At 46.9% G+C, this 18,014-nt stretch overlaps 3 protein-coding genes across 4 annotated transcripts; 2 read left to right on the top strand and 1 right to left on the bottom strand.

Moving 5' to 3' along the window:
• The first annotated feature begins 25 nt into the window (after positions 1-25).
• On the top strand, positions 26-4,713 carry C21H9orf78 (chromosome 21 C9orf78 homolog). The gene is made up of 9 exons (XM_005490608.4): positions 26-157; positions 818-877; positions 1,134-1,185; positions 1,379-1,449; positions 1,688-1,765; positions 2,204-2,401; positions 2,815-2,951; positions 3,603-3,701; positions 4,161-4,713. Exons 1-9 carry the CDS (start codon positions 75-77, stop codon positions 4,250-4,252), a joined length of 870 nt encoding a protein of 289 aa, XP_005490665.1. The 5' UTR covers positions 26-74; the 3' UTR covers positions 4,253-4,713.
• Positions 4,714-5,402: 689 nt separating this feature from the next.
• On the top strand, positions 5,403-13,373 carry LOC102061105 (torsin-1A). The gene is made up of 5 exons (XM_005490607.4): positions 5,403-5,700; positions 5,899-6,164; positions 7,788-7,963; positions 8,065-8,192; positions 8,873-13,373. The coding sequence occupies exons 1-5, from the start codon at positions 5,490-5,492 to the stop codon at positions 9,121-9,123; spliced, it is 1,032 nt and encodes a 343-aa protein (XP_005490664.2). The 5' UTR covers positions 5,403-5,489; the 3' UTR covers positions 9,124-13,373.
• On the bottom strand, positions 11,775-17,859 carry LOC102067029 (torsin-1B). Of its 2 annotated transcripts, none has more exons than XM_074556410.1 (5): positions 17,636-17,859; positions 16,110-16,375; positions 15,010-15,185; positions 13,944-14,071; positions 11,775-13,790 (listed from the first exon to the last, which is right to left on the bottom strand). In XM_074556410.1, the coding sequence occupies exons 1-5, from the start codon at positions 17,820-17,822 to the stop codon at positions 13,513-13,515; spliced, it is 1,035 nt and encodes a 344-aa protein (XP_074412511.1). In that variant the 5' UTR covers positions 17,823-17,859; the 3' UTR covers positions 11,775-13,512. The 2 variants fall into 2 exon arrangements, with proteins under 2 accessions (XP_074412511.1, XP_074412510.1); XM_074556409.1 differs by lacking the exon at positions 17,636-17,859 and adding an exon at positions 16,493-16,709.
• Positions 17,860-18,014: the final 155 nt, after the last annotated feature.

Genomic DNA, 18,014 nt, shown 5'->3' with positions numbered 1-18,014 from the left:
GGCTGTGGCGTCATCGCGGCGCAGCAGCGGCGGGGACGCGGCCGTGTGGCGGCTGTGGCGCGGCAGCCGCAGCGATGCCGGGCCAGAAATCCTTCCGGCGGCGCAGGGAGGACGAGGATGAGGAAGAGGAGGACGAGCAGCTCGCCGAGGAGGTCAGGTGGGTCGGGCGCCGGCGGGGAACCGGGCCGGGCCCAGCGGGAACCGCAATTGCGCCCGGCCCTGCGGCGGTCGAGGGGCAGGACGGAACCCAGGTCTGCTGTAGCCCAGCAATGCGGTGTCCGGGTGTCACGACATCGTGTCGTGACATATCGTCAGCTACGGCTGGGCTGGGGGCGTGACGTCACGTCACAGTGCTATGTTGAACCGCGGTGTTGTGGCGTGACGTCACAGCGTGCGTCACAGCCTTGCGTGACCCCAGAAGTCGCTGATTCCTCTCAGTTTAAGGAGAAACTCTTGAGATTTCAATTCACCACCAACTTTCTTCAGAGTCACACATGTCACTCATGTATTTTAGCTCTTCCTTCCCAAATTGGCTTCTTCTTCAAGCCTTTCAGTGTTTGGTGCTGCCTTTCTAAGGCATCAGAAAGAACAAATCCACCAAGTCTCTTGTTTTTAGATTTTTTTGATACCTCAAATGCGTGGGATTGCTTAAATAAATAGAAAACACCTATTTAACTTGAAACCCAAAAAGTGGAAGCTGATGTGCAGAGGTTTAGGGCAAAATTGAATAGAAAATTCTGTGTTAACTGCAGAAAATAAAATGAACTAATTAAAACCAAAGCATCAAGTACTAAGTCAAATGTGTTTTTTCCTTTAGGTTAAAACTTGAGGAAGCCAAAGAAGTTCAGAGCCTCAGAAAGCGGCCCAATGGGGTGAGGTAAGGGATGTGGCACTGGGGAGGGGAAATTGTGTTTTGTGCAGGGATGTGATGTGACAGCCAATTTCTCTCTTGCCATCTGCCTCCTTCCAGTACCATTATGTCAGACACTGCCAAAATTATGTTCATCACAGAGGAGCTTCTCTGTTAAAGCCTAAGGATGGAAAAGACAGGGAGACTTAGAGAGAGATAAAGCAATGCAGTATTGTGTTTCCTTCTGCTGAATTTTATCTTCTTTCTTTATCTGCCTGACCAGTGCTGTAGCTCTGCTGGTGGGAGAGAAGCTGCAAGAAGAAGCCACACTTGTGGTAAGTGCTGGACAGCTCCATCCCCTCGGGGCTCAGATGTGATGGTGTGAGAACACTGTGTGAGTGCAACCTGGGGCAGGACCGGTGTCACAGCACAAGTCCTAAATGTTTCCTGTGGTTTTATCCAGATTTTGAAGACTAGCTTTAAACTAGAGGGAAGCTTCAGGGCTTTTTGTTATTTCTTGTTTTACAGGATGACCCATTTAAGATAAAATCTGGGGGAATGGTGGACATGAAGAAGCTGAAAGAAAGAGGCAAGGACAGGTGAGTGCATGTGAGCTCTGAAAATTTCTCCCAGGATGAGTATTTAATGGCAACTGGTAATTAATTAACCAGAGGTTGTGTCACTTTAAAGTTTCATATAATGCAGTCTGACCAGTTACTTTTGCTCTAACTTGTTAAATTATTTTTTAAAAACCCACCACACACACTTCTGCCAAAAAAACCAAACAGCCAACAAAAAAATCCATCAAAACCTGTAAACATTGTGGTTTCCACTTAGGATTAATGAAGAGGAAGATCTGAACTTGGGAACTTCCTTCTCAGCAGAAACCAACAGGCGGGATGAAGATGCTGACATGTGAGTTGTGCTGTGCTGTGTCTGTGGTGCTGAATCAGGCTGGGTGGCCCCTCACCTTTTATTTTTTTATGTTGTGAATTCTGAGTAGTCCCAGGACATCTTCCCAGGGCAAGTTTCCTTTGCCCTTTCACTTCCTGCCTCCTGGAGTTGAGAAGGCTTTTCCATGGGCAGAGCTAGGAGATGCCAACCAGCCAGCTTGGCACTAAATCTCAGTGGGATCCTTCCCTGCTGGCTGTTAAGGACCTTAAGGAGGTCTGATTATTTAAGGAAGATCTGATCATTTCTTGAACAATTAATTCTTGCTGCTAACATTAGCTGAGAGCTTTTGGAGAGACGATTCTTTCCTCTCTCCCAGCTGTCAGGACAGGGATGCAGCAGTGCTGGAGCAGAGTACAGGAACAGAATTAAATGCCCTATCTCTTGTGTGCTGCTGTTTAGGATGAAGTACATTGAGACTGAGCTGAAGAAGAGAAAGGGAATTGTGGAGAACGAGGAGCAGAAGGTGAAGCTTAAGAATGCTGAGGACTCCCTGTATGAGCTGCCAGAGAACATCCGTGTCTCCTCTGCCAAGAAGACTGAGGAGATGTTGTCCAACCAGATGCTGAGTGGCATTCCTGAAGTGGACCTGGGGATTGAGTAAGTGTGTCACACATCTGTGGCTGCTGGCCAGGGCTGCCAGGATGAGCAGCTGTTGGCTGGCAGGGCAGAGCAGCACTGTGCCTGGATTGCACATCCCCAGTTTGGGGTGGGTGGGATGGAGCCTTGTTCTGGATGGATCCTGCACAGCCCCAGGGCTCTGTGCAGCTCCATCCTGGGACTTCTGGGAAAAGGCTCTTCTGTGACCTGAGCCCAGCACTGCTCTGAAGCGATGCACCAAGATAGGAGCTTCCATTTTGCCTTTGAAACAAAGTGTCTGTTTCTGTGGCACTCTCTCAAAAACTGCATCAGAGCCACAGCAGTGCTATTGCTGTCCTCAAATTCCATGCACATAGCACTTCTGGGCCTGCTACCCTTTCTAACTATGAGTTTGTTGGGTTTTTTCCTTCTAGTGCAAAAATAAAAAACATCATCTCAACTGAAGAGGCCAAGGCCAAGCTGCTGGCAGAGCAGCAGAACAAAAAGAAAGACAGTGAAACTTCCTTTGTTCCCACCAACATGGCTGTTAATTATGTCCAGCACAACAGATGTAAGTCTTGAGTGTCCCTCCTGACCCAGTTGTGACAGAGAAATTATGTATCAATGTATCAGTGTGTCAGGATTGCTTTTCCTGAGATACTCAGACCCTATCTGGCCTGGTTTTTTTCTTCTGCTCATCAGCAAGGAGAGGGATGTATTTCTCACGGCTGGGCTTTCTGAACTCCCAGCTGACACTGCCTCATAAATTTCAAGATGTTTTCTTTAAGCTGTGCCTTGTGTGCTGGAAATGCTGGTGTGTGATGGAGAGACTGCAGTTTTGCAGGCTGCCAGAGCTGACAGGGTGGCCAAGCAAACACAGACCTTATTGGACAGGAGATGGGAATTAATTTCTGTGTGATGTTCTGATGCTGCTGACGCCTAAAGGAAAGGCAGCTTGCTGTGTCCTTACAGGGGTGATAGGAATCAGGTTGGTGTGTTCTGATGGAAGCAAAGATTGTTTGGGCCACTTGAAATAGTGCTGTTGAAATTTGCTCTGCCCCATCTTGTCTAGTTAACCATAGAAACCAATTCCATGAAGGGTGGTTCTGAGTTTCTGTTCTTTCTGGTAAAGATGACTTACAACACAGGCCATAGAAATGTATCTATGTGGATAAGAGTGCTCCAGATAATATTCCTTTACCTGATGTTTTCTTTCCTGCAGTTTATCATGAGGAGCTGAATGCTCCAGTGCGAAGGAACAAGGAGGAGCCAAAGCCGCGCCCGCTGAGGGTGGGGGACACGGAGAGGCCGGAGCCTGAGAGTAAGTTCCACGCCTGAATGGTTGTAGGGAGACACTGAAACTCTTCAGGGGTCTTCAGAGAGCCTGTGCATAAGTTCCATACTTAGGGAGACACTGCAACTCTTCAGGGGTCTTGTACAGAGAACAATCTGGCTCTGCTTTCCTCTTCTTCTCTGAGTGCCCTGAGGTAGTGGGACTGGAGCAATCCCAGTCCATCAGAGCTGGCTGTTGCACCTCTAGATCACACCTGAACTCTGGATGATGCCTGTAGAGACAGACATCCATCCTCCAGCTCAGGGGTGGAGTGGTGAAGGTCACAACTGAAGTGTTACCAGAGCTCTCTGACAAAGGTTTGGTGGAATAGCAAAGGGTGTAAGGCAAAAAAAGGGTGTGAGGGACTGTCTAAGGGAGGTGGCAGAGTTCAGGAAATGTCTCCTGTGAAAGGACAGGGATATAAAATTGCTTCGCTTTCTTTTGAAGGGTCTCCTCCAAATCGCAAACGTCCCCTCAATGAAAAAGCCACAGATGATTATCACTATGAGAAGTTCAAGAAGATGAACAGGCGATACTGATGAATGTGAACTGAAGCCTCTGGAGTTGTTCCTATTTTCCACCAATAAAGGATTTTGTGTCAGGGACCTGCGATGGATGTTGGCAAGAGTCACTACCTTCAGATGCTGATGAAGCTCTTCCTGTGTGATCTTGTAGTGAATCAGTTTGCAGGTGATTGTGAACTCTTTGGTTGGTGTAACTTTGTATATAATTATGTTCTTATAAATGAAGTTTTTTAATGGAAAATGAGCTTTCGTGGGTGGCAATTTTTAGTGAGGAAACAAAGTGGCTTTTATAGATTTTTCTTTTCACCATCTTAATACTAAAAGAGAACCTTTAAAAGAAGCAATGTTGTTTGCTTTGAAATGTAAAGCTCTTGGGAGCTTGTCTTCTTGTCCACATGTCTTCCCCAGAAGTGCAGTGTGGGTACTTGTAGTGAAAATTTGTAACTTGAAAATAGTAAAAGTGTTTTTTTAAGTTATTGTAGCATTTTTTTTTTCTGGAATTCATGCTGATGCATTTTTCCTGGTTTGTGGGTTTTGGTGGTGCTGATGGCCAGATTGTCCCATCGCTCAAAAGTGACAACTCCAGAGTGGGAGGATACAACCTCAGATTTCAGTTTTTCTCAGAAAAGGAGAAGAATTTCCATGCCAGGCTAGGGATGAGTTTCTCCTGTGCACATCAGTGGAAGATCCTTTGAACAGGTAGCTTTAAGCTGAGACAGGGAAGATTTGATTTGGATTCGATATTAGAAACAAAATTTTTCACTGTTTGGGTGGTCAGGCTTTGGATTAGGCTACGCAGGGAGGTGGTGGAGCACTGTCCCTGGGGCCATCAAGATGTGGCACTGAGTGGTGTGGGTTTTAGTGGTTTAGGGGTTACAGTGGCAGTGCTGTACGGATGGTTGGACATGATGGTGTTAAAGGTCTCTTCTAACAGTGACGATTCTTGGATCCCTCTATTCAAACACCCAGCTACAGAATGTAATATTTAATAACTGCACTGCCCTCTATTCTAACACCTGGCCACAGAATGTAATATTTAATAACTGCACCGCGCTCCCAGCCGCGGCGGGTGTGCCCCCCCCCAACATGGCGGCGGCACCTCAGCCCCTCAGCGCTGGCCGCGCCCGTTCCCGCCCCAACATGGCGGCCGCCCCTCAGCGCCGGCCCCGCCTCTCTCCGCACCCGCTATGGCGGCGGCGGAAGCGGCGCCGAGGGGCGGAAGCGGCTGCCGGGCGGCGGGGCCGGGCGGGCAATGAAGCTGCGGCGGGGCGCGCTGCGGGCGGCCCTGGCGCTGGTGCTGCTGCCGCTCCTCACGCCGGCCGGTGCCGTGGAGCCCATCAGCGTGGGACTCGCCATCGCGGGCGCCGCCGCCTCGGCCCTCACCGGCTTCATCTCCTACCCGCGGATCTACTGCTACTTCAGGGAGTGCTGCCTGCAGCGGCACGAGCCGCGCGCCGCCGCCGGTGCGGGACCGGGAGGGGCTGAGGGGAGGTGGCGGGGAGAGCGCCGGGGCAGCGCCGGGAGCCGGGCACAGCCCGCGGGGCCTTCCCGTGGGCCGCCGCTCCAGCCCGGCCCTTTGGCCCCTGCCCGGGGCTGGCGGCCGCCTCCGCGGGCCGGGTGAGCCCGCTCCCCGCCGCTCACACTGTGGTCTCTCCATGCAGCTCTGCAGCAGAATTTGGACAAGAAGCTCTTCGGCCAGCACTTGGTGAGCAAGGTGGTTGTAAAAGCCGTGAGGGGTTTCTTGAACAATACCAACGCCAAAAAGCCTCTGGCGCTTTCCTTGCACGGGTGGACTGGAACAGGCAAAAACTTTGTCAGTAAGATCGTCGCTGAAAGCATTTATAAAAAAGGTCTGCAGAGTAAATATGTCCATCAGTTCGTGGCAACTTTACACTTTCCTCACGCTCACAGCATCAATCTCTACAAGGTAAGAATGAGCTGTGCTGCAATGAATTATAAATGTCACAGCATGATCAATACATCAGACCTTGATGTTATTTTATATAGTAACATGTATACTGTGCCAGTTTTGTGATCTTCTGTACAGAACTGTGTAACTAACATCCATCAGGATGCAATCTTCTGTACAGAACTGTACTAACATCCTTCAGGATTGCTTTTCCCATGAATGTAAAGTTTTTTGCATGTGTTTTGAGCCTCTCTTTAGGGAAGAGTGATATGGTTTAATTTTCATTCTGCACTTTGCTTAGAGTTGGGACTGACTTAAGGATAAACGTGATTCCTAGTTAGGTGATGTGTTGGTGGGCACTGCAAAAAAACCCAAATGTTCATGACTCTGGGAAACAACCCAGAGACCCCCAGGTTTGTTAGGCAAGCTCACACTGGCTCTCTGAGCCATCATTGTCTATTCTGCTGCACACTGAGCAGGTTATTTAATTTTCTATGGATCCGTTTCCAAGCTGTAAAGCAAAATCACGAAATACTCTGCTATTAGAAAGGTACAGGCAAATGTACTTGGAATTGTCAGTTCTGTAGGCAGGGAGATACCATGGAGCAATAGCTCAGATGTGTTTTGTGTTTTTTTGTTCTGACTTTGTTCACTGCACAGTTTGAATGAGTACCACTGTCTTGTAGTACTGCATGTTGATATTGTTTGTATGTGTTAAAAATAGTAACAGGATGGTACACAAACCTAAATTCCAAATGGAGGAAATAGACATTTTTTCTTTTATAACTTATTTCCCCCTTCTTTTAACTGAGCCATTTTGAAATATAATGATGTTTTTCTGCATTTGTTGTGAGGTGAATACACTGGGGAAATTTGCTGCCTGAGGCAGTAGGAGGAAGTATTGCTGCTTATCCCCAATACACCTGCAGTTCAGGGACTGAGCAGAATAAATTAAAAAGTGATGAATCACTGAAAATAGTCAGAACAGTTATTTCTCATTCATCCACCAGCACACCAACACTTTTCCCCCCAGTTAATGCATTATTGATCTTGAATGTAATACTCAAGGTGAAAATGCAATGTTTAAGGCAGAGACTCTTTCAATGCAAGCATTAGCCTTTCTGGGCAACAGTGTTTTAAGAAGGACTTGTAATTATCTTCATTTAACTTCTGATTGATTAAAACACAGTTTAATTTTGTTTCTCCCTCTGCCAGTGATGGCAAGTGCATTTTCTCACTGCTGCTGGGTAGCAAATTTAATATTGCTTATTTTAAGGTTGTTTAGACCACAGTGCTGCCAAAAGTCATCATCTGACTTGTCAGAGCTTGGCTTTGTGTGGCTGTTCCTTAGTGGAACCCATTTTTTGTCCTACTATGTGCTTTTATTTTTGCTTTTCATATGAAGATCTAGGAGAATTTCTGCTTCTCCTATCCTGTCTCTTGGTATCTTAAAATTTTTCAGAACCAGCACAAGATTTTGTTGAGGTTTCATTTACAGCTTGTAACCATGTTTTAGTCAGGAAGCCAAAGCTATTAAAGTGACACCACTGAAACTACTCCTTCAGGACAAGGTTCCATAAACAGAAAATGCTATTTTTTTTCTGTCTTTTCAACACAAACTTTCACTTTTGTGGCTCTCAGGACCAGCTGCAGTCGTGGATTCGGGGAAATGTGAGCGTCTGTCCCCGCTCACTCTTCATATTTGATGAAATGGATAAAATGCACGCAGGGCTCATTGACTCCATCAAGCCCTTCCTGGATTACTATGAGCTGCTGGATGGGGTGTCCTACAGACAAGCCATCTTCATCTTCCTCAGGTAAACAGTGGCTTCTCAGGGTGGCTGTTCTGTCTTTTTACTTCACAACTTAAACTTTTAAAACTACCCCCAGCTGCAATCTCTGTTTTCTCTTTACGTAGCAATGCAGGAGCTGAAAAGATAACAGAGGTAGCACTAGATTTCTGGAGAAATGGGAGGACAAGGGAAGACATCCAGCTCACAGATATCCAAAATGCACTCTCTGTGTCTGTCTTCAACAACAAAAATAGTGAGTAAAGCTGGGATTGCTTTTGAGGTGCTGAAACTTACACAAAAGGGATTGACTGCATTTAGATGCATTTTTACAAGCTATGATATCTTCTTGATGTGGCCTCCAGGTATTGGCTTGTGAGGAGCAAAAATGCAATTTTGGGGCCTGCAGTTGGCTCCCAGGATGGGTGAAGATTCAGGAGCTCATTGTGCACCTTGGCCACCAGCCTGTTTGCTGCACGTTTTGGGGGAAGTGCTTCACAGGTTTCCTCACACAAAGCTTGTGATGAAAAGAGGTTTTAACATAATTATGCTCTGAATTTAGCATTGGAAGCAAACTCACTGTACTTCTTCAAAAGTTTAAATACAAGCTCCAAAAAAAAGGAATAAGAAATCTGGTCTGAGAGAGCTGATAAGAGAGAGAAAATCTGTCCCTCTGTATGTGAGAGAGGGAAAGGTTTGAGACCAGCACCTGGAGAGCAAGGCTCAAGCACAGTCAAAATTCATTCATTCAGCCTAAAGGACCACATTTTTGTGTCTATACAAAGTTTTATGCACACAGTAACATGAGAGGGGGCCCGTGTATTATAGTACCTAAAATCCTGGGAGAATTCTTAGCTGTGATCTGCCCCTTGCTCCCATTGACCCCATGGTAGTGTTTAACTAGAGAAATACCAACAAACCTCTTTCCCTTTGCAGGTGGATTTTGGCACAGCACCTTGATTGACAGAAACCTCATTGACTACTTCATTCCTTTCCTGCCTCTGGAGTACAAACATGTGAAAATGTGTGTCAGGGTTGAGATTGAGTCTCGTGGCTATGCTGTGGATGAAGACATTGTGAGCAGGATAGCTGAAGAAATGACCTACTTCCCCAGAGAGGAGAGAATCTATTCAGATAAAGGATGTAAAACTGTGGATGCAAAGCTGGATTATTATTATGACTTCTGATGCTTTATTGCTCCAACCTGCAAAGAAGCAAATTTAACTTAATCACAAAGTGGGGGACCTGAGACATTTCATTTTTAAGTACTTTTTAAAGAAAGGAACACTATTTTTTAACTGGTGTGTAAATAAGCAGCAGTGCCTCTGCATTTTTGTCACCATCACAGCTCCTGAGTGCTTCAGCCCTGTGCTGTGAAGGTAAGAAGGAACTGCTCTGGGAATTCCTGGATCTGGCAGGGCTCAAGACTCTTGAATCATGTGGTGATCATCAGAACCATCAACAGATTCCTGACAGGTACAGAAGGACTGAGACTATAACCTAATTTTAATTTGATTTTGCTCTGATGTGGATGATCTCTAGACAATATGGAGAATTTTAATCAAAGTTCCTGTGTCTCTGAAAGCCTTCATTGGTCTTGTGTGGGAATATGCATTAAAAATAGAACATGTGTCTTTCTGCCTTCAACAGCTTGGGCCCAGTTAAGATAAGGGGGGATTCTGGAATTTAAAAATCTGGGCATACCAGTGCCATTGTCTTTTTCATAACTGATGTCTAATTTAGTCTCCTGTGTGTCAAACCAAGAATATAAACCACTTTGTTGTGAATAGTGCTCAGAGAGCAGAGTTAATATCACAAGGAAGTGAGTTAAAGTCCATAAATGCCACAGTGGTGTACTTAGTTCCTATTTTAGGTCAGTCTTTATGTTGCAGGCTCTCCCAGGAGTGATCTCAGGAGGGAGAGCTGTGCTCTGGGAGTGGTGAGTCAGCTTCTTGGAAAAGCTGCACTGTCATGGGAAATGTGTACACATTAAATTTTACACCATGGAAATTAAAAAGGGATTTCTCTTCTTCACTTAGATGTTGAATTCAGGAGTCAGCTTGCAGGGGTTTCTCTTTTTCATCTTCTCACCATACTGTGTGCCTTTGAGGCAGGGATGGAGGCAGATCTAAAGGCATTTGAAAAAATAATAACCCATAAAATGTGTTTACTGAAGTTACTGTGAGGGGTGTCAGACTTGTTTCTGAATGTGAGCGCTGCAGAGGCTTTTTACATTCCAGTTGCTGTTCAAAATAAACTTTTCTCATCAGAAATGTATTTCTTAGCCACCTTTGGTGTTCTTTGCATTCAGTGATTTGATACTGAGTTTGCACAAATGTATTCCGTGTTGAGGAAGAGCACCCTGCATTCCTGGCTGTTCCAGCTGTGCTTGAGTGCAGGATCTGCTTCTGCAGTTCAAAGGGCAGAGATAGGAGGTGTGACTCTGCTATCTGGTGAAACAAATCAAGCTTGGAATGGAAACTGCACTTCTGGACTGTTTATAACAATTACAGCCACGTGGCTTTTGCAGAGGCAGACTTCCTAGCTGCATGTGTGCTCAATAGGGATGAACTTGTTGGGACCAGTTAAATCCTTGCTGCTCACCTCCTCCTCCTCCTCCTCCTCCCACTGTGGTACCACTGCCTGAACACTGCAGGCTCTGTTTGAAGCCACCCACATTTTCAGTGGCAGCATTTTGGAGTTTGCTCCGCAAGGGGGGGAAAAAAAAGGGCCAATGAGGCTCCAACTGTCCACTTGCTCTGAAGGTGTGTGATAGGCAAATTATCAATCCTGCCATTTGTCAGCAAATGAGTGTTTTGAACTCAGGTATTTGTCTGTTTCTTTGACTTCCTGGTTATAGTAAATAACTTACTAATGGGAAAAAGCAGATGTAATGATGATAAATTGTACTGTGGTCTGCTACCAAGAGAATCAGTACAACCAAGCTGTGTTGTGGCTAAGATAGTTCTGGAACTATCTTGGTTCTGATTTGTGTGCCAGTGCAGCACCAATATTTGATAGGCATTGCTAACCAATGTTCCTCACAGCCCTGAATTGCCCAGGGTAGATGGAAGCTTCCTCTGGAGAGCAGGAATGATGAGAAAGGGTGGAGACTGCCTCTGTTCAATCTCTGTTTAATCTGCAGACCTGGCCAGGAGCAGCTCCATTGGGTAAAAGACAGAGCTGTGCCTGGAATCACTGCCAGATTTGATCCTCCTGATCCTGGTGCTATTCCTTCCCTGTATGGTTTCAGAGCTAAGGTCCTCACTCTTTCTTGCTATGGACTGGGTAACTTTGGCCATTATTCTATTCAATATGCCATTAAATGCTGGATCAGACAAACTTAAAGGAAAGTGGCATTTGGGAGAGGTCTGCTGCCCAGAGGAACAGTCCATTGGCCAGGTGAGAGGAGCTGAGCAGTCCCAAGAGTGAATTCTGTTCTTGCCAGAGTCCAGGACAAGCAGCTGCTGCTTTAGTTCATCTTTCTGCAGGGAGCATTCTGAGATCTCACACTGCTGACAGAATCAGAGGCCGTGGTTTAAATCCACTGAAAGGGGAAGTGCTGCTGGCCTGGCCCCAGAGCCTGGGGTGCCAGGGAGGACAAGCAGCTGAGCTGTCCCAGCTGGGTGAAGCCCAAGTGAGCAGCAGAGCCTGGGCTTGGCTTCCCAGGGAGCTCCCTGCCATTCCCTGCTGCATCCTCAGAGCACAACTCATGGGTCACAACTGCCCCCTCAGTGAGGGCTGAGCTGCTGCCAACAGCTGCCCCACACCTACAAAGGAAGTGCAACAGTGCAGCTTTCTAGTACTTTCCTATATCTGAAAATGATTAACCAAGAGAGAAGAAGTAACTTAGGATTTATTCCAACTGCAGTACAGTAGTATTTAGTGTTTTGAAATAGCACAAATATTTTCTTTTTGGAGTAACTGAAACTGTATGCAGCATATACAAGTAGGAATAAATCAGTTAGTAGGGAAAACATCACACTGAAAAGTGACAGTCCAATGTCCCAAGGTTAATGGCTTGCTAGTGTTTGGCTCTGGAGATTGCATCACTGTGAGCAGTTTGCCAACGTTTGACAAACTCCAGTGGGGCAGTAAAAGGCAATCAACACTTTAAATTTAGAGTGCTAAACTCTCTGTTGTAATTTGAATTAACATAATTGTAATGAGACCATAATTAGCATTACCTCTTAAAGGAAGTTTAAGAACAAGTGAGGGAATAGATGATGCAGCATAAAAACAGCCCCCTCCCTTGTACCAATTTAAAACCACAGTACAACCAGCAATGTGAAAGGCACTTCTGTCTTGCACTACAACATTTGATACAAAAGCCATGGGAGACTAAGAGTTAAAGCTTGCAACAGCGTTTAAAACCCAGCCTCCCACTGGGTGAAGGTTAAATTGATCTGTCCCAGCTTCTTAACTCATCACTCACCCTTTCACACAGGCATTCTTTTATAAAACTAACTAGTGAGGTATAGGCTTGTTGCTGTTGTTTACATTTTAGCATAAAAATACACTATTAAAAATAATTTCTTCCATTCAAGTGTCTTCCAAGCAGCATTATCCACACCTTGACCAGTAGGTGCAGTGGGGAAGAACTACTACAGACCTCACAGATTTCAGGCCCAGGAGCCCACACAGATTAATCTGACAAACTGCAACAAATGAATTCTCATGATTGATTTTTCTGCTTAAGTACAAAAGACTGGCCTAGTATGTTGTAACAGATCTCTCAGATGGGTCCCTCAGTTTAGGAAGACCTGGAGTCACAAATTTACTTAGCCCCTTTAAAGAATACTTTAACAATTTATTTTTCTCCAAATAAAAGTGGGGCAAGCTCTTACTTCCTCTTCCCCTGCTCTCTCTCTATTATTTAGTAACACATTTCTAGGAGCTCAGAATGACTTCCCATATTGCTGTACTAGGAGATGGAGGATGTGCCCAGCTGAGGCACAGGAAGATTTCTACCATGTCATCTTCTTACTGCAATGCACCAAGGAGTTCACCCCTGCAGACATGATCACAGTTCAGAACACAGCACACATCCCTCAATTCCACTGGGAATGTGAACAGGACCATGTACATGGAACAAATTACAATTATCTAGAAAAATTCCTCTGTTTTCCTTTGTTCCAATCTAGTTTTTATGGTGAAAGAGGAATTAAATACTTCATAATCCCAGCACTGGAAGAATAAAGCAGGAGAGGCTGTATCCAGTGTTGTGTGTCACACTAAAAATTCTCTATAGACTAAAAGAAACCTAAAGGGGGCAACAGTGGGATAGCAGCCAGTTCAGAGATGAACAGGCTGGATGGGACTATCAGTGACCTGATTCATGGAAAGTGTCCCTGCCCATGGCAGAGGATGTCACTAGATGGTCTCTAAGTCCCAATTCTATGTTAAGTTAAAAAAAACAAAAAGCAAAAAAAAAGAACCATCCAAACACACAAGCTACAAAGCCCACACAGCTCACTCTGGTATTTTCACCATACTCCCTGCAACAGTAAAAAAGTGTAAGTGCAAATACACAGATTTCCAAAAGCTCCAAAAGTGCTGTGGAGACAGAGTGGAAATCAAGCCCTGGTGTTCGTATCTCTCATCACAAAGTCTTCATGAATATCCAGCTTGGCCTGCACAGTCTTGCAGCCTTTATCAGAGTAGATCCTCTGCTCCTTGGGGAAATAGGTCATCTCATCTGCCACCTCCTGAACAATCTTCTCATCCACAGCATAGCCACGGGCTGCCATTTCAGCCCTCACACACATCTTCACGTGCCTTTGCTCCAGGGGCAGGAAAGGGACAAAGTAATCAATCAGGTTCCTGTCAATGATGCTGCTGTGCCACAGCCCACCTGGACAAATTGGGGGGAAAAAGAAAATCATAAGAATTTTTTCTAAACTTGATCCTGCATATAACAGGATCCATAAGCCAGGCTGGATTCACAGAGCAGTTTGTCTCAGCCACTGAGGAATGAATTTCCCATTTTTGGGGCAAAGTGACTTACTATTTTTGTTGTTGAAGACTCCTATAGAGAGCAAGGGCTCCAGGTCTTTCAGCTGAATATCTTCCCTGCGCTTTCCACTTGCCCAGAAGTCAAGAGCTGCTTTGTTAATTAAATCACCACCTGCATTGCTGATCAGAAAAGAAAAGTGTAGAGATGAAAAAGAGACACAAGTAAACCAGATTTTCTTTTGCAGCCTGTTACATATATTACTAATCTCCTTGATATCAAACAAATCATCAAAAAGAATCCTGTGAGCCAAAATTTAGGGAAAGTCTCCAGTTCTTTAAGTAGCCATCAGTGTGTGGTGGGTTACCCCAACCAGCAGCCAAGCACTTACACAGCCACTTACACCCTCCTGCCTCAGTGGGATGGAAGGAGAAAATAGGAAGAACAAAAGTCTGAAGACTTGTGGGTCAAGATAAAGGTAATTTAATAGGAGGAGAAAAAAACAAAAATCCAAGGAGGACTAAGGAAATCACTCACCACCCCCACAGTCAGACAAACACCCAGGCAAATGCTGAAAAACCATCACCTTAAAGAAGAAACCCCTGAGAATGGCATGCCACAGTATTAAATATCCTCCTGGGCACTTCAGGTCAGCTGTCCCAGCTGTGTCCCCTCCCATCCTCCTGCCCACCCCAGCCTGCTGTGGGAAAAGCCTTGAAGTTTTGCAAACATCATCCAGAAACGGGCAAAACATTGGTGTGCTATCAACACTCAAAGCCACAAATCCCAAACAGCACCAGATCAGCTGCTCTGAAGATATTTAACTCCATGCCAGCAAGGTCCAGTACTTGGTACAATCAACCCAAAATGTGAACTCTCATGTCCTCTGCTCTGGGCCAGCTTCATGAGCTCAGCACACTGCTGTGGCCATGCACAGCATCAGACCTGCTCCACTACAGACGCAGGCACAAGTTCAGACTGTTCCCCACTGTCTTTGCACAGACAATCTTCCCTCCACAGCATTTTTTTGTTCTTCTTTGAATGAGGTGCCTAAGAAGCATCATCATCATAATAAATAAACATTCAGTATATCAAAATGACAAAAATTGCTGCTACAGACCTGAGGAAGATGAAGATGGCTTTCCTGTAAGACACCCCATCAACCTCCTCATAATAGTCTAAGAAGGGCTTGATGGCATCAATGACTCCTGGATGCATTTTGTCCATCTCATCAAAAATGAAGACAGAGGAGGGACAGGCACTGACATTGCCTCGAATCCAGTTCTGCAGCTGTTCCTGGAACAAGAGGTTGAAAGCCACTGAAAAAACCAAGGACTTTACTGGATGTACTGCAAAGTTCTTGTATATGACAGATTCTGAGGACACACTATCAAATTTCAGTATCCCACACTCACTGGCTGGTGGATGAAAGAGGAAAAACCAAGGAAATGGTATCACCCAACACATGCAGACCAATGTCCATTCAGAGCTAGAGCAACAACCACCTTGGAAAACAATGCTCCCCCATTTTTAGCTTCTTCAACCCCCATTTCTATGGCTGAGCATGATAGCATGTGGAATGGAATATCCTTTTGGCCAGTGGGGTCAGCTGCCCAGGCTGTGCCTCCTCCCCATCTCTTGCCCACCTCAGCCAGCTCGATATGAGTGGGAAAGACTAGCAAGTTTTGACTGTAACAGCCAAAACACCACTGTGTTCTCAACATTATCAACACTGTTTCAGACATAAATGCAAAACACGGCCCCGCGGGGGCTGTGGAGAAGGTGCCTTCCATCCCGGACAGCCAGGATAATGCAGCTGGAAGGACAAACTCTCCTGCAGCGAGCACGGGAATCAGCAGCAGATGGCATCAGTGAGAGGGTAGCGCTAGGAAATGAAAACTATCTCGGGTTTGATTTCTCGACCTTTTACTTTATGCATGAACTTCCCCTTCTGTCCCTCCTAAGCATCAAATTTGAAATTCCCAGCTGCATATCTCCAGCTGTCAGGAATATGAATCAGAATATTCTGAGTTAGAAGGTACCCACAAGGATCATCGAGTCCAACTCTTACATGAATGGTACAGCGATCGAACTGACAACCTTGGCATTATCAGCATCACGCTGAGCTCATCCCAGAGCGAACCAGGGAGATGTGCAGGACACCCCGGCAGGGGCTCAGGCACCCACTGCGGTAAACGGGCCACCTCCTGCCCTGCTCACCTTGTACAGCTTGACCTGGTCGTGGTGGGGGAAGTGCAGGGTGGCCAGGAAGAGATGCACGAACTTGCTGCGCAGGCCGGCGGGATGCACCTGCTCCGCCAGGATCTGGCTGAGGTAATTCTTGCCGGTGCCGGCCCAGCCGTGCAGCGACAGCATCAGCGGCTTCTTGGGGCTGGGGTTGTTGCTGAAGCCCAGCACCGCCTTCAGCACCACGTCCTTGGCCAGGTGCTGCCCGAAGAGCCTGTTGTCCAGCTGCGCCTTCAGCGCTGCGGGGAGAGGGACAGCTCAGCACCGCCGGTCACCGCGCACGCCCCGGGCCGCGCTGCCCAGTGACCGGCCCGAGCTCGGGTAGGCAGCCCGGCCGCCCCCCGCCCCCGCCGTACCGGTGGCGTTGAGGCGCTGCTCGGCGCGGGGGCAGCACTCCACGTAGCTGCAGTAGAACCTGGGGTGCGACAGGTAGCCGGTGAGCGCCGAGGCCACGCCGATGGCCAGGCCCACGCTGAGCGGCTCCAGCGCCGCCAGCCCCGGCAGCAGCACCCACAGCAGCGGCACCGAGCGCGCCATGGCGGCCCCGAGCGCGCGCGCCGCGCCCGCCGCGCCTGCGCGCCCGGTAGGCCCCGCCCCGTGAGGGGCCGCCGCCATCTTTGTGCCGGGCAGGGATCCCGGATCCCGGGGTACAGCGCGTCACCCGCTGCTGGCCCCGCCGGGAAATTAAACACCAATATCGGCTCTTTGCTAGCGGGGCAGTGCTATTTAGTCTAGCCAGGCCGGCCAAATTGCAGCCCCCACACAGACACAAAGTTATTTTACTCATTTACACCGTTTTAACAAGCAACAGCATTATTACTCACCAGTTCTAAATTACATAATTTTCTCCCATGAATTACTATTCTACTCTCTATTGCTTATTGATTTCTCGCTTCTTATGCTAATTAGTCCATAATTTTAGTCTTTTTAATATCTTTTTCCCCTGGCAGGGACTTTACAATGAGTCTTTGCTAGTGTCCGACAAAATGTCCTTGTGGTCCGTAATTTCTACAATTCAGGTGTTCACCCTCAACGATACATATTTCTGTCCCAGGCTTTGTTCATTGAGTTTACCAAAATGCAAAGTTTCACTATTTTCCCAAGCTGTGTTGCCTACTTGTCAATGTGTGTCATTGGCAGCACCGGGAAGAGCCTGATTCACCTTCGTGGATATTTAGATATTTATACACATTAATGAGGTCTATCAATGGCATTTGCCACCCTGATGGTGCCATAAACCAGCACAGCCCATTTCTGCTAATATTAACCAAGAAATCGGCAAGGAAAATGCTCCAGTACTGCTCAGAGAAACAAGACACACTGTTTCTTGTGGGATAAGGAATATTAGGTTATTGTGCCTTGTAGAATATAGAGATATATTTATTAGGTAGAGCCGCTGTGGGTGGCGACCCTTATCTTCCACAAGCCCACCAAAAGAAGCTCTCACCACCCTGTGAAGGAACACCAGCTTGGCCCCCGTGCCCTCCCCACTGCCTTACCCGTGAAATTCACAGTGCTGTTCCTTTTGCAGCACTCCTGGAAGCGGCACCTGAGCCAGGAGTCGGAGGACAAGAGGTGCCAAGCCATGAGAGCGCCTCCCGCAACCACCGAAGCGCTGAGAGGGTCAAAAGCCGGTGACAGAGTGGGCGCAAGAACAAAAATCACAGCAGCCTTCAGCAGCTTCATGGTGGGAGCTGCCAGCCAGCCTGGCTCAGCAGGAAAAGAAACCAAAACAGAAACTGCAGAAAAAACTTCCTGGAGCGGGGAGCCTGGAGCTGCTGAAGGGGCTGGAAGCCAAGTCTCCTGTAAGCTGGAGGTGTTAATGAGTTAACAGACTTATCACGCTGCTCCAGGAGAGCTGAAAGTGTTGTGAACAGA

Source organism: Zonotrichia albicollis, chromosome 21 (genome assembly GCF_047830755.1).
Source record: "Zonotrichia albicollis isolate bZonAlb1 chromosome 21, bZonAlb1.hap1, whole genome shotgun sequence".
In the NCBI taxonomy this organism is placed as follows: domain Eukaryota; kingdom Metazoa; phylum Chordata; class Aves; order Passeriformes; family Passerellidae; genus Zonotrichia; species Zonotrichia albicollis.
This window is presented reverse-complemented; position numbering and strand designations above follow the sequence as displayed.